General features: G+C 37.6%; 1 protein-coding gene across 17 annotated transcripts in view; it reads left to right on the top strand.

Annotated features, from left to right (window-relative positions):
- The window catches only part of LOC106879405 (phosphofurin acidic cluster sorting protein 2), a 304,160-nt gene that overhangs the window by 226,027 nt on the left and 65,938 nt on the right, over positions 1-12,195 (top strand). For all 17 annotated transcript variants that reach the window (XM_014928957.2, XM_014928950.2, XM_014928951.2 and 14 more), the window contains 3 exons: positions 266-325; positions 2,465-2,616; positions 6,282-6,333. In XM_014928957.2, the coding sequence (XP_014784443.1) occupies positions 266-325; positions 2,465-2,616; positions 6,282-6,333 (264 nt within the window). The remainder of the gene's footprint in view (positions 1-265; positions 326-2,464; positions 2,617-6,281; positions 6,334-12,195) is intronic.

Consider the following 12,195-nt stretch of genomic DNA (forward strand, 5'->3'; position numbering starts at 1 on the left):
CAGATTAACATAAAATTTTGATAGGTTTTTCGATCACTTTAAACAGGAAGTTTGTGCCATAGAACCCAGGTCAGTCTTGGACATTGTTGGTATCAAAAGGGTTAATTAATAATTATTAATAACAGTGTGAAACAATATACATTTGTAAACCAAAATTCATGACTGAAAAGAATATTTTATACGTGTGTCCCTCTTAAATTTTCAGTTATAGATTGGTCTCTAGGAAGCACATTTAACAGAAATGCAACTTTCATTTCTCTTTTAGCAAAGAAATTTCAAACAGAAGATCATTGCCCTGCTCCGAAGGTTCAAAGCCTCGGAGGAAGTAAGTTAATCTTTATATTACTTTCTCATTATTTCCTACCTGTCTTCATTACTTGCATATGTCATTAGCTCTGTCTTTCTCTAGGTATTTTGTTGGGGTTTTTTTTTGTGGTAGTGGTGGTGGGAGATGATTTTTATCTGCTGGAGATGTGGTTGCTGAAACAGGCATATCACAGGTGCAATGTATCTTGCATACAATATTCCTTGAATAAGGCTTATTGCTTTATCTGGCTTAGTCGTAGATGATAGACTTCATCCATTGCTTAATGTAGCAACACCTCCTGATCTTTGAGTATCTTTAATGGCAACTACTTTCTTGCGAGCATACTTCTGTCAGGTAGTAACCCATGAGTTGTAGTTTATTCCTCATTCTCCCTCTATCAATCTCGGAGATCCTGCAGTAAAATCACAGGCTTCGCCCATTTTTTTTTATGTCTTGAAAAAGAGAAAGAAGTCTACATCACTAATTCAAATAGGTTTTGATAGAGCAGTTGGTTCTAGGAAGGACATCAAGCTACCAGATCAATAAAAGAAAGTTTCTATAAAGTCAGAATTTGATTTTTTCTCTTTGTTGACTTAGCAAAAATAAAGGGAGGGGCAGTTCTCATAAACTTTTCATACCTTCTCAAACTGGTGAGATTTATGTGGTTTGTAGTCACCGTGAACATCTCTGTTAACATCTGCAGGAAACTTGTAGGGAATAATAGCTGCACTACAGCAGTTTACACAAAGAACATAGCTGATTATACTTCGAGAAAATCATTTACCTCTACAAATTAGATAACATTTACCCACCACTCCTGCAAGACCATTGTCCGTAATGAGATGAATGTCCTCATGCATTGCACAGCAGCAAGCCTTTTGCTAACGAAATACCAGCTAACCCTTTTGGTCCCCTGCCATAAGGATCTCTCTACTAATTTTCCAAAATCCTCCTTTTCAACACTTAACTGTGATGCTTTATTAAAATGTACTCTCACTAAAAAGCCTCTACGTTACCTGTCCACTTTACATCCAACTCCACACCGCATGCTCTTAGTAAATCTCCTTCAAACTATTCCTCTCCACCCCCCACCCCAGACTCATCATTACATAATTATAATGTTCCAAATGTGAAAACACCCCCAGTTACTTCACACAGACACAGTCACCATACCTAACAATGTTTCTTCCTTTATCCTCAAACAATGTTCCCCTTGAGTTTGTCCATATCCTCAAAAAAATTCTTCAGTCTCCCTCACTCTACAAAGATATATCCCAGTCTTTGCAAATGTGTTACAGTGTCCCATTCCTGAACTCTTCATCCTATGGCACTTACTCTTAGCTTCTGAAAGGTGAAGATAACCATTAACAACCACCATCTCTAGCTCCTTGAACTTTTCTCCCACCTTAATAACTAGAGTACAGCTTTCATAGAACCAGATCTTCTGGAGACCTACTCACTTGTGTCACTCACCAGTGGTCTCTTGCCTTCAAGAAATTTGATGAAAACAGTGTTGTTGCACTTGATATCAACAAAGCATTTGACTGTATCTAGCTCATAAATCTTTTACCTGCCTATGAACTCCATCCATGTCTCATCTCTTGGATTAGAGGCTTTCTACCAGGTTGTATCATCATAGTGTGTGCTGATGGAGCTCTCTCTGACTTGCACTCTATAAACTCGGTGAACTCCCAAGGTTCAGTTTTGTCCCCAACACCCTTCTCTAATACATGAATCTTGGAGATTTTGATGAGATGATTGTTTATTTTTAGAATAATGTTGCAGGGTAGGTGTGAGAGGCTGAACCTGGCTGGTTTGAACATAAAACAGGCAGAAAATTTGGTCCAGATCTGGTTAAAATGCTTGTGTGAGAGCTTTTAGTTAAATTGTGTTTCAAAACCCAGCTAATAATGGAGAAGTTATTTCAGTAAATTGCTCCAAATTCTAGATTATTTAAATATTGTTTGAAATGCATAGACAAGCATATGTGTAGTTGTGTGTTTCACTTTGGGACCACTTGCTTCCTGGCTCAATTTCACACCACCTTGGGCAAGTGTCCCATGATTGGAGGTTCTTTTGGAACATGGTTGGAGACATCAAACACAAAGCATCTGCATTTTTGTTTGTTTAATTTTGATTCTTTTTTTTCTTATTCAGGCTTTAGACTCAGAAGCTGACCATGAACTGGTTGACCCAGACCACAATCCACATGATATTGAGGACCTTCTTGTAGATTTTGATGATCTAAGTGACAGTGGTCCTGAACTGGACACCCTTAGTGTCACATCTACCCCTAAACCACAGTTAAGGTAATTATACTCTTAAAGATTTCATTAGTATTATTGTTCTTAAGTATCTCTGATTATCCGTGTTTAAGCAAATCTTGCATGGGTTTCTGATCAAATGTTTATAATGACCACCACCACCATCATCATCAGTGTGATGTTCATATGGTCACACTGACCAGAATTGCTCAGGTCTGCAAAAGCAGCAACAATTTGTGTTTTAGTCTTGTACTGATACCAAACATCTAATGCTCTTCCTAAACCTCTGACGCTTATTACAGATGTCTCCTTTATAGCATATATTGTATTCAACCATTAAGTTGAAGCAGACATGTTTATAACTGTCTCCTTAGGATAGATACTGCTTTGTGACAGACAATTTCTAGAACTATTTGCTTCATGTTGTAAACATCTGTAGTACTTGTTTGCATAGGGCTGGGATAAACACCATTTGGAACTGCCTGCTTCATAAGATGGATACTATCTGCAACTGTCTGTTAGATGGGTGGATGAGACACCATCTACAGCTACCTGTATGGTTGGGTAGATAGGCACCCTCTGAAACTACCTGTTTTGGAATAGATGTCAGAAACATGAAGGAAAACAAAAAAAAAACCAACCAAAGCATGTTTGCATCATTTTGAAAGTCTCAACATAGTTGACTTGTGAGAAATAGCAGCCAAATCACTCTCAGATCATACTGTACCATCTCAAAGAAGGATAGATAGTCTAAGTATAAGACAGAATACCCACTGCTGGAATGCCTTTGATTATAAATCTACTTAATCATGGGTAACTTGGGGTTAAATAACTCCTTTTCACTCCCCTCTTCCTTTCTCTACCATATGTTCTCTTTGAATGTCTGTCTGTGTGTCTGTCTCTCTGTCTGTCTGTCTCTCTATCTGTCTGTCTGTCTCTCTATCTGTCTGTTTGTCTCTCTATCTGTCTGTCTTTCTGTCTGTTTGTTTGTCCTTCTATCTCTATCTTTCTATTTGTTTGTCTCTCTATCTCTCTCTCTCTTTGTTTGTCTCTCTCTCTCTATCTATCTCTCTGTCTGTCTCCCTTCCCAAGAGGATAATGTGCACTACAGAAATTACTAGGTGACCCATCAGAAGAAAAACCAATACTGAATGAAGGAATGAATGAAGGAATGTATGCATGATTGATGACAGAATCAATTTTTCTAAACAGTTCAACAATGTACCTTTTATTCTACTGATGCTACTATGGTAAAAAGAACCCATTAAACTAATGATGATGATGTTTATTCAACATTTTGTGTGACACTAATGGTACTGTTGTGGGCTGTCAATATTTCATAAAAAGCCATTAAGCGATTCATTTAATAAACTTCAGCCAGTGAGGTCTCCAGGTCAGTGAAATCATTATTGTAATACCAGCAGGATGCATTAACAAGCCCAACAACATTTATTTTATTCAGGTCTGGTTCATTAAGGTGTTTGTGCAGAATACAGTTCAATACTTGTTACATTCTTGTATGTTGCAAGTGTTACAAATGCCTTAGAATAAGAGCTAAGCTCTTGGCAAACAGAATCTGCAATCAGGTTGTTGTTTCAGCCCTGGATCAATCTTGATCAATAAAGTAAACCTATGATAAAAGACATTCTATATGTAACTGTCTCATACGTTTTTCAGGCATTGTCTACCTACCCCACACTACCCCACCAGACCAATGTCTTTCATTCAGCAGTCTCCTCTGCATAGGTTCACATTTAATAGATGTTCCTGCCATGACCATATTGTATCATATATCTTTTTTACAGTGGCGGCGCAATGGCCCAGTGGTTAGGGCAGCGGACTCGCAGTCATAGGATTGCGGTTTCGATTCCCAGACCGGGCGTTGTGAGTGTTTATTGAGCGAAAACACCTAAAGCTCCACGAGGCTCTGGCAGGGGATGGTGGCGAACCCTGTTGTACTCTTCCACCACAACTTTCTCTTACTTCCTGTTTCTGTTGTGCCTGTAATTCAAAAGGTCAGCCTTGTCACGCTGAATATCCCCGAGAACTATGTTAAGGGTACACGTGTCTGTGGAGTGATCAGCCACTTGCACGTTAATTTCACGAGCAGGCTGTTCCGTTGATCGGATCAACTGGAACCCTCAACGTTGTAAGCAACGGAGTGCCAACAAATCTTTTTTACAGGTATAGCATATCTAGAACCACATTATTGAATGCGTCCATTTTTTTCTAAGGCCATAGTATGTGATTAAGGGAGTTTTGGGCTGTTATTTCTAGTACATTGAGCACATTGAACAACCACATAATAGATTGCTTGATGGCTCAGTCAACCAAGTTATCATTGACTGGTTTTGTTTCTAAATGTGAAGGTAATAGTTTGAAAATAATGGTTTGATCTTGCTTTCTTTTATTTGCCTTTTTTGTGACTGGGTAGGTTGTGGACTTAACATCAGTTTATCATAATCATGGGCAAACTGCATGCAGCTTGTAAGATTCTTTGAATGGCTTGCCAACAGAATAAAATTACCTTGGATTGTTTTAATAGTGCAACCCATCTGATGATTAGCCATATCTCATGCAGCCTGCTTCTCATAAAAGGTTGCTCATGAATTCGAATATGTTATGGAAATTTTCCTTCATTAGCCTCTTTTTTCTCATATCACACATATCCTTAGAAACAATACTTGGATAAAATAAAATAATTGACTATCTGTTGTTTCATTATTCTATGTTAAAGGTGTACAATGTACAGAAAGTGGCTGTCTATGAATAAAAAACTATTAGGAAATATTAAATATTAAGCGTATAAACGTAGGCACAGGCATGGCTGTGTGGTGAGAAACTTGCTTCCCAACCACATGGTTCCGGGTTCAGTCCCACTGCATGGCACCTTAGGCAAATGTCTTCTACTATAACCTCACGCCAACCAAAGCCTTATGAGTGGGTTTGGTGGAGGGAAACTGAAGGAAGCCCATCTTGTGTGTGTTTGTGTTTGTCCCCCTCCTCATCACTTGACAACCAGTGGTGGTATTTTTACAGTCCTGTAACTTGGTGGTTCAGCAAAAGAGACTGATAGAATAAGTACTGGGGGTCAATATATTCAACTAAAATTTCTTTAAGGCAGTGCTCCAGCATGGCTGTAGTCAAATGACTGAAACAAGTGAAAGATAAAAGATAGTATGACATCTTGAATCATTTACAATTATTAAAAAAAAGAGGGAAAGAATCTTAATAGGTGCAGACATAGCTGTGTGGTTTAGAAGCTTGCTTCCCAGCCATGTGGTCTTGAGCTCAATCTCACTGCATGGCAGCTTGGGCAGGTGTCTTCTATAGTCCTGGGCCTACCAAAACATTGTGAGTGAATTTGGTAGATAGACACTGAAAGAAGCCTATCATGTGTGTGTATCTATTTGTGTCTCCTTGTCTTAACATTGTATGATCGTCGTATATTGGTTGTCACTATCGTACAAGCAGTGTCATTCATTTCCAATATTCTGCAAGAACATGGAAAAATACTACTTTGCTTGGAAACAGGTGAGGGTTGGCAACAGAAAAGGCATTCAGCTATAGAATATCTGCCTTAGTAAACGCTGTCCAACTCATGCAAGCATGGAAAAGTGGATGCTAAAATGATGATGATGGAGGTAAATATTTCCCTCCAACTATTCTTAAGTCAATGTTGCTAATTCTTACTTTTGTGACTTTTGCAGACCATTCTTCACTGACCGAGGGAATTTAATTGAAATGGCTGATATACCTAAGGTAAAGGTTGTTTATTTTGTTTAACATTGTTCATTGACTTTGTCCTGTTTGGTATCATATGTTTTAATGCAAAGCCGTTTTCAAGATAAACTTATTTCAATGCTAACCTATTTGTCTTTTAGAGATTAATGCTGTCAGAATTTATGTCTTTAATTTTACTCATCCATGGTCACCAGCCTTTATCATGTATTGTATCATAAACTCTCATCACATACTTGGTTGGCAACATTTGGTACAGATGTGTTAACCAACCCTTGCCACAGCTGTCATCACCTACCCATGCTGCAGCTGTCTCCATCAAGCTTTGCCACAGCTGTGTTCACCAACCCATGGTGCACCTGTGTTCATCAACCTATGGTGCAGTTGTGTTCACCAACCCATGGTGCAGGTCTGTTCACCACCTCATGGTACAATTGTGTTTGCCATTCCTTGGTGCAGTTGTGTTCATCAATTCTTAGCACAGCTTTGTTCACCAACCCTTGTCACAGCTGTGTTCATTAACCCTCATCACAGCTGTGTTCATTAGCCCTCGCCTCAGTTGTATTCACCAACCCTTGACACAGCTGTGTTCAGCTTTTGCCTCATCTATGTTCATCAATTCTTGGCCCGGCTGTGTTCACCTACCCTTAGCACAGCTGTTCACCAATGCTTCACACATCAGTGATCATCAGTCCATGTAACAAGTGTGTTCACCAACCCATAACACAGCTGTGGTCACCAACTAACAGGTCAGTTGTGATTACCAATCCTTGATACAGCTATGATTATCAAACCATGACACAGCTAAAGATACTAATCTTTGGTACAACTGTTTTCACCAAACTTTGAAACGGCTGAGAAGTTAACAGTTCATTTACTGACATTGGCACTGCATTATGTCTATTCAAGGCACTTGGCTCAAGTCCACCTAAATACATACCAGAGCAGCAGCTGCAACACTAGGAATTGATGAGATGTGTTGGCATGCAATTAAGAAAAGCTACTTGTGGTAGACCAACATCACATCCAGTGGCAGTTTTATCCCGTATCCAATTAACATTAATTGAAAATGGTATGGTTAGCTTAGATGTATGTTTCTTACTATATATGTTTCTCTTCGCCAGCATCATCCTCATCCTTTCACCATCATTATCATCATCGTCATATCACTGCTTCACTGTAGTATATCTGAACTATTGTCTCATCAGTTTTCTACATTCTTCTTTTCTACTTGCCTACACCCAATCAGGTGAGCAATTTTGTTTTACAAAAACCTTCTCTGATCAGTAAAACCAACCAACCAACCAACCAACCATCCAATCAACCAAATACCTGCATGCCACCTTGGTGTTTGGTATATATTCGCTGGATGAATGCAGTTGCCATTAATGTCATTGTAATTGTTTGCAGTTGTATCTGTTGCAGTGATGCTGTGTTGTACCATTTAGTGATGAGTTGAAGATTTTGCTAAATGACAGAAAAGTCTTTTGCTACACTCCCAACAACACATTTTCCTCATTTACAAATAGTAGTCGCTTTTGCCTTTACTCCTATCCCTCAATCCTTACAGGGTTTCTGATACCCACCCACCATTGCTTTTGTCTTAACTGAGGTAGAATAAAAAATATATAGTCGCCCAGCTATCATTCAAAACCTGACATGAACAGTGGCTCTGAGATTACCTAAATTAAAAAGGTGAGTTTAAGACTCTGCTTAGAAAAATAGCTAAACACAGAAAATATATATATATTCATGATAGAGAAAATTTTCACAAAACCCTCAATGCACAAATTAAAAGTTAATTTTTTTATATATTTAATTTTCTCTTTCTTTTGTCTAGACACAGGTATGAGATATTTTTTTATGAAGGTACCATGATTAGCTTCACTTGTAATACATATGTTATGCATCTTGTGTACACAATCAAAAAGGGGCAATCAAAACTGGTAGGATTCGATTTCAAACTGGTTCTGCTGCACACTATGTACTTCATACAAGTAATTTCTGTATATGTTCAGTTCAGTATCTCCATATCCCCATTTGACTGCACACTTCACTGTTAGTGCCCTTTGTCCTTTAGTATCTCTTCAGAATGAGATGCACAACAGGAGATAACATCATAAGAAATCTTTGAAGTAACAAACCCAACATGGCCTCATATTAGGAATGAATGACTTCATTCATTATACCTCCATCAAATAATACCAATTGCCACCTGGGGAGAAGGGTAATTACCAAATTCAAGAATTATTGGTTTGCACTGTTTCCATGGCCCTTGATAAAGCTTCTTACAGAATGTATATTGTAAAAATTTGTCCTCCAGTTTCAGATGAATGGGTAGTGTTACTACTTTAAAATTCCCTCAAATCCTACATAGTTAGGCAAATTTCCTCTAATCTTTTTGTTTTTTCTTTTTGTAACTCAGTCTATTATTTTGTTAAGTCAGTGCTTTGATAATTGTATTGATATCAATAAAGATATCCCAGGGCTGTGACTGCAACCAGTTTGCCTGTGCTATATCAAGAACTGGTCCTGCTCAACATATATAAAATGTATTTTTATCTGTAATTTCTGTATGAAAAAAAGTGTATGTGTGGCATGGTTCTTGACATAGTATTGTTACAGTCATTTTCTCTTCACTAAGCTTTGCTTTGGGACTGTATGCTATATGATGAGTTGTTTGTTATACACTCTAGTGTAGCAAATAGTCATTTGCTCATCCATTTGATCAGTAGTATCTTTCAAGAGACAACAATCTCAAATCAGCTTCAGAGAAAAAAAAATTAGAAGTTGTGAAGTTCATGTCCTTCATAAGTGTATTATTGGAATAGACAAAACAGTTCAGAGTTTGCTGAAAGCTTACCACCAGTACTACCTTTTGCTATCTTTATAACTGTTGTGTATTGACGTAGTCAAAATATCGATTTATTCTGAGAGATGTGTATCATGGTTATAACAAGACTTGTGTGTGTGTGTGTGTGTGTGTTTATGTAGAAGGGTTGTGATTTATTGCATTGATACCCTTTATGTTACTGGTATTTATTACATCGAACCCTGTTGGAGTTGGAACTCAACAGTGTAGGAAATTTGCATCTAGCCTAGCACTCTACTGCTTTATAACCTACCATTCTCTATTAGTATATATGCAGGGGAGACAACTATTTCGGAGTGGCTATAAAAGTAGAAGGTTGTTGATAATCCAGCATTTATGATCCAAAATTTTCTTTGACCAACCCAACTTTCATTCGGACACAACATCCTCCATTCGTTAGGGTTGACCATGTGTCTGTGCCTGGAAAGTTCCCCCTCCCCTCAAGATGTAGACTTTGGTGACATTTCTTGATTGAAAAACCAGTAGCTATCCATATAGCAAATCTCTCACCATTCCACTGAGGTTGTTCAAAAAAAGTAATGGCTGATAGAGTTTGGTAACATAGTCATTGTTGGTAAACTCAGAATGTAAAGAGCCACAAGACATTTAGTCCAACACACCAACAATTCTGTTAAATCCACTGTCTTCACTGTGTGTCTAATCTCATGTCATTCGTTTTTTAAGGTAGTAGGGTGTGATTTGATTAAGATTTGGTGGCTGTTTCCCATAGGTTGAGTGGTCATGGAAAGTTCCACCCTTCAACTGTAGAAGCATGTGACAGAGGTTAAATAGAACAAGATGAGGTGACACAGGATAGGACTGAAGTATGAAGAAGTGATGTATTGCAGAGCTTTCTTACTCCTGGCAGCATGGAAAAATTGCTGTCAGATCAATGTTAATGATGATGATGATGATAGTGATAGTGATGAGAATAAATTGTTTTGAAATTCAGTGTTATTTATAACTAAACTTTGAGTGACAGAGCCACTGGTTGACATCAGGTCAGATATGCAGCATTTGTCACTGCAGTGTGTCACTACATCCACCATTTGTCACTATCTACTTAGGTCATCCCGAGCAACCCTCAGAGTAGTGTCTAACTCCACAAAATACTTCCTCATTTGGGTTGGACACATGTGGCATATGGCCAACCAACACAAGCTGCCATCCCAGCTGAATCTTCAGAAAAGAGAATATGGTATGCAGGATCAAACTAATAAAATTGAGCAACATGACCAAACAATCTAAGCAATGTCACATTGCTGAATCATAAAAATAACAGGCAGCATCCCAGTTTCTGAGTATCGTCATTGGTTGGGTACAAAATCTAACCAACAATAACCCAAGCCTCCTGGTACCAAAGGAGTTCAGGTAGCCCCTAAGAGCTCCAGACATTGTCTAAGTTTCACAGCTGAATAGGGAGAAGCAGAGACCCAAAGACTCAAACCTTTGTCCTCCTGCTCAGCTATAAGCAGCACCAAACATCCTTGTCCAATGAATGCACAACTGCACCAGCACACCCAAGTCTTTGTACTTGCAGCTAATGCTGAGATATTCATTATTTATTTATACTTTAAGTCTCTTCTGAAAATACTGCTATTTGTGTGACATTTCATTTTCATGAAGCTTACAACTACCAGATGGCAGTTGATCCATGTCCCATGCCCACCCATACTAAAAGGTATGGGTGGGTATGAATCAGAATAATGTCTGATAATAAATGTCTTGAGTGATATCTAGTACACTCAGTTTTTTTTTTTTAAGTGTCTGTTTCTTTGAAGTCTTTTTATTCACTTAAAAAAAAAAACAAATTACTTACCCTTTCAAGATGTTTTAGGTGATCTTTCAACCTGCTATATTTGTTTTTTATTTTTTTTTTATTAAGTGTATGTACTTTTTTTAAAATCTATTTAGTTTTTATCAAAGAATTTTAAATAATGACACCCTTATTCTTTAATTGTCTCTTTAGGAAAAACTTTTTTTTTTAGTACAGAACCTTCAGTAGGTTTTTGTCTTGAGTCAAAATGATTTACTCAATGTCTAATGTTCTTTTGAATGTAATTTTTCTCTCTCATTGTGACTATAGAGTGCCACATGAAACACTTTAGTGTATTTAGGAGGGTTCTACAGGAGTGTGGTAAGTTCAGTTGCTGTTAGCATGAGAAGTGTATTTACTTTCCACTATTTCACTTCTCTCATTTCAAATTCCACCAGATTCAATTTCACTTTTCATTCTACCTAGGATAAATACCAGTATTATTTTGGAATCAACTCAAGTCAAGTGACTTTTCCTTTCTCTCAAACAAAATTAGCCTTTTAACTAGTCCCATAACCTCCAACAATTTCAGTTTGAATTCATCAGAGTCAATTCTTGTTTGGTCAAGAATTTAGTACTGGTTTGGCCATCTATATTAATGAAATACTTTTTTTTTTTAAGAAGTAGCTTTCAGGTTTTAAAATCAATGGATTCAAGATTATAGAATAGTGGAGAAATAAACCAAAGGGTTAATGGTTTGTATCTTGTGACTGGTGCTGAGCTATATTTATGACAAAAGCCCTCAGTTGCAGTAGATATTAGATAGTTACAACTTATAAATGTAGAAACAAGCAGCAGTAAAGAAATCGATCAGTGCTTTTCATCTCTTTCAATATTCTCTTCAAGTCTTCTCATGGATATTGTTTGGAAAAGAATTCTACCAACCTCTCTTTCTCTAAATACGCTACACGAAGATGAAATTTTCAGCAGTGGTGCCCTTACAATTCATAGAGTTCTAGGCCTCATCAAAATGTTTTCTAAAGCTCATGCTGTATATGTGTGTGTGTGTGTGTGTGTATAAGCAAATTAGTTAGTTAGAAAATCTCTATAAGAGGTGAAAGCAGTAGCCACACTGAGAAGTCATGCTTATTACCACTTAAATATGGCTGTGTGTTTCTAATGACCAAAGAGCATATAACATCATATCTGAACATATTACTCATTTAAATTTGGTGAAGAAGGAGCCAAGTTTAAT

Source organism: Octopus bimaculoides, chromosome 11 (genome assembly GCF_001194135.2).
Source record: "Octopus bimaculoides isolate UCB-OBI-ISO-001 chromosome 11, ASM119413v2, whole genome shotgun sequence".
Taxonomy (NCBI): Eukaryota; Metazoa; Mollusca; class Cephalopoda; order Octopoda; family Octopodidae; genus Octopus; species Octopus bimaculoides.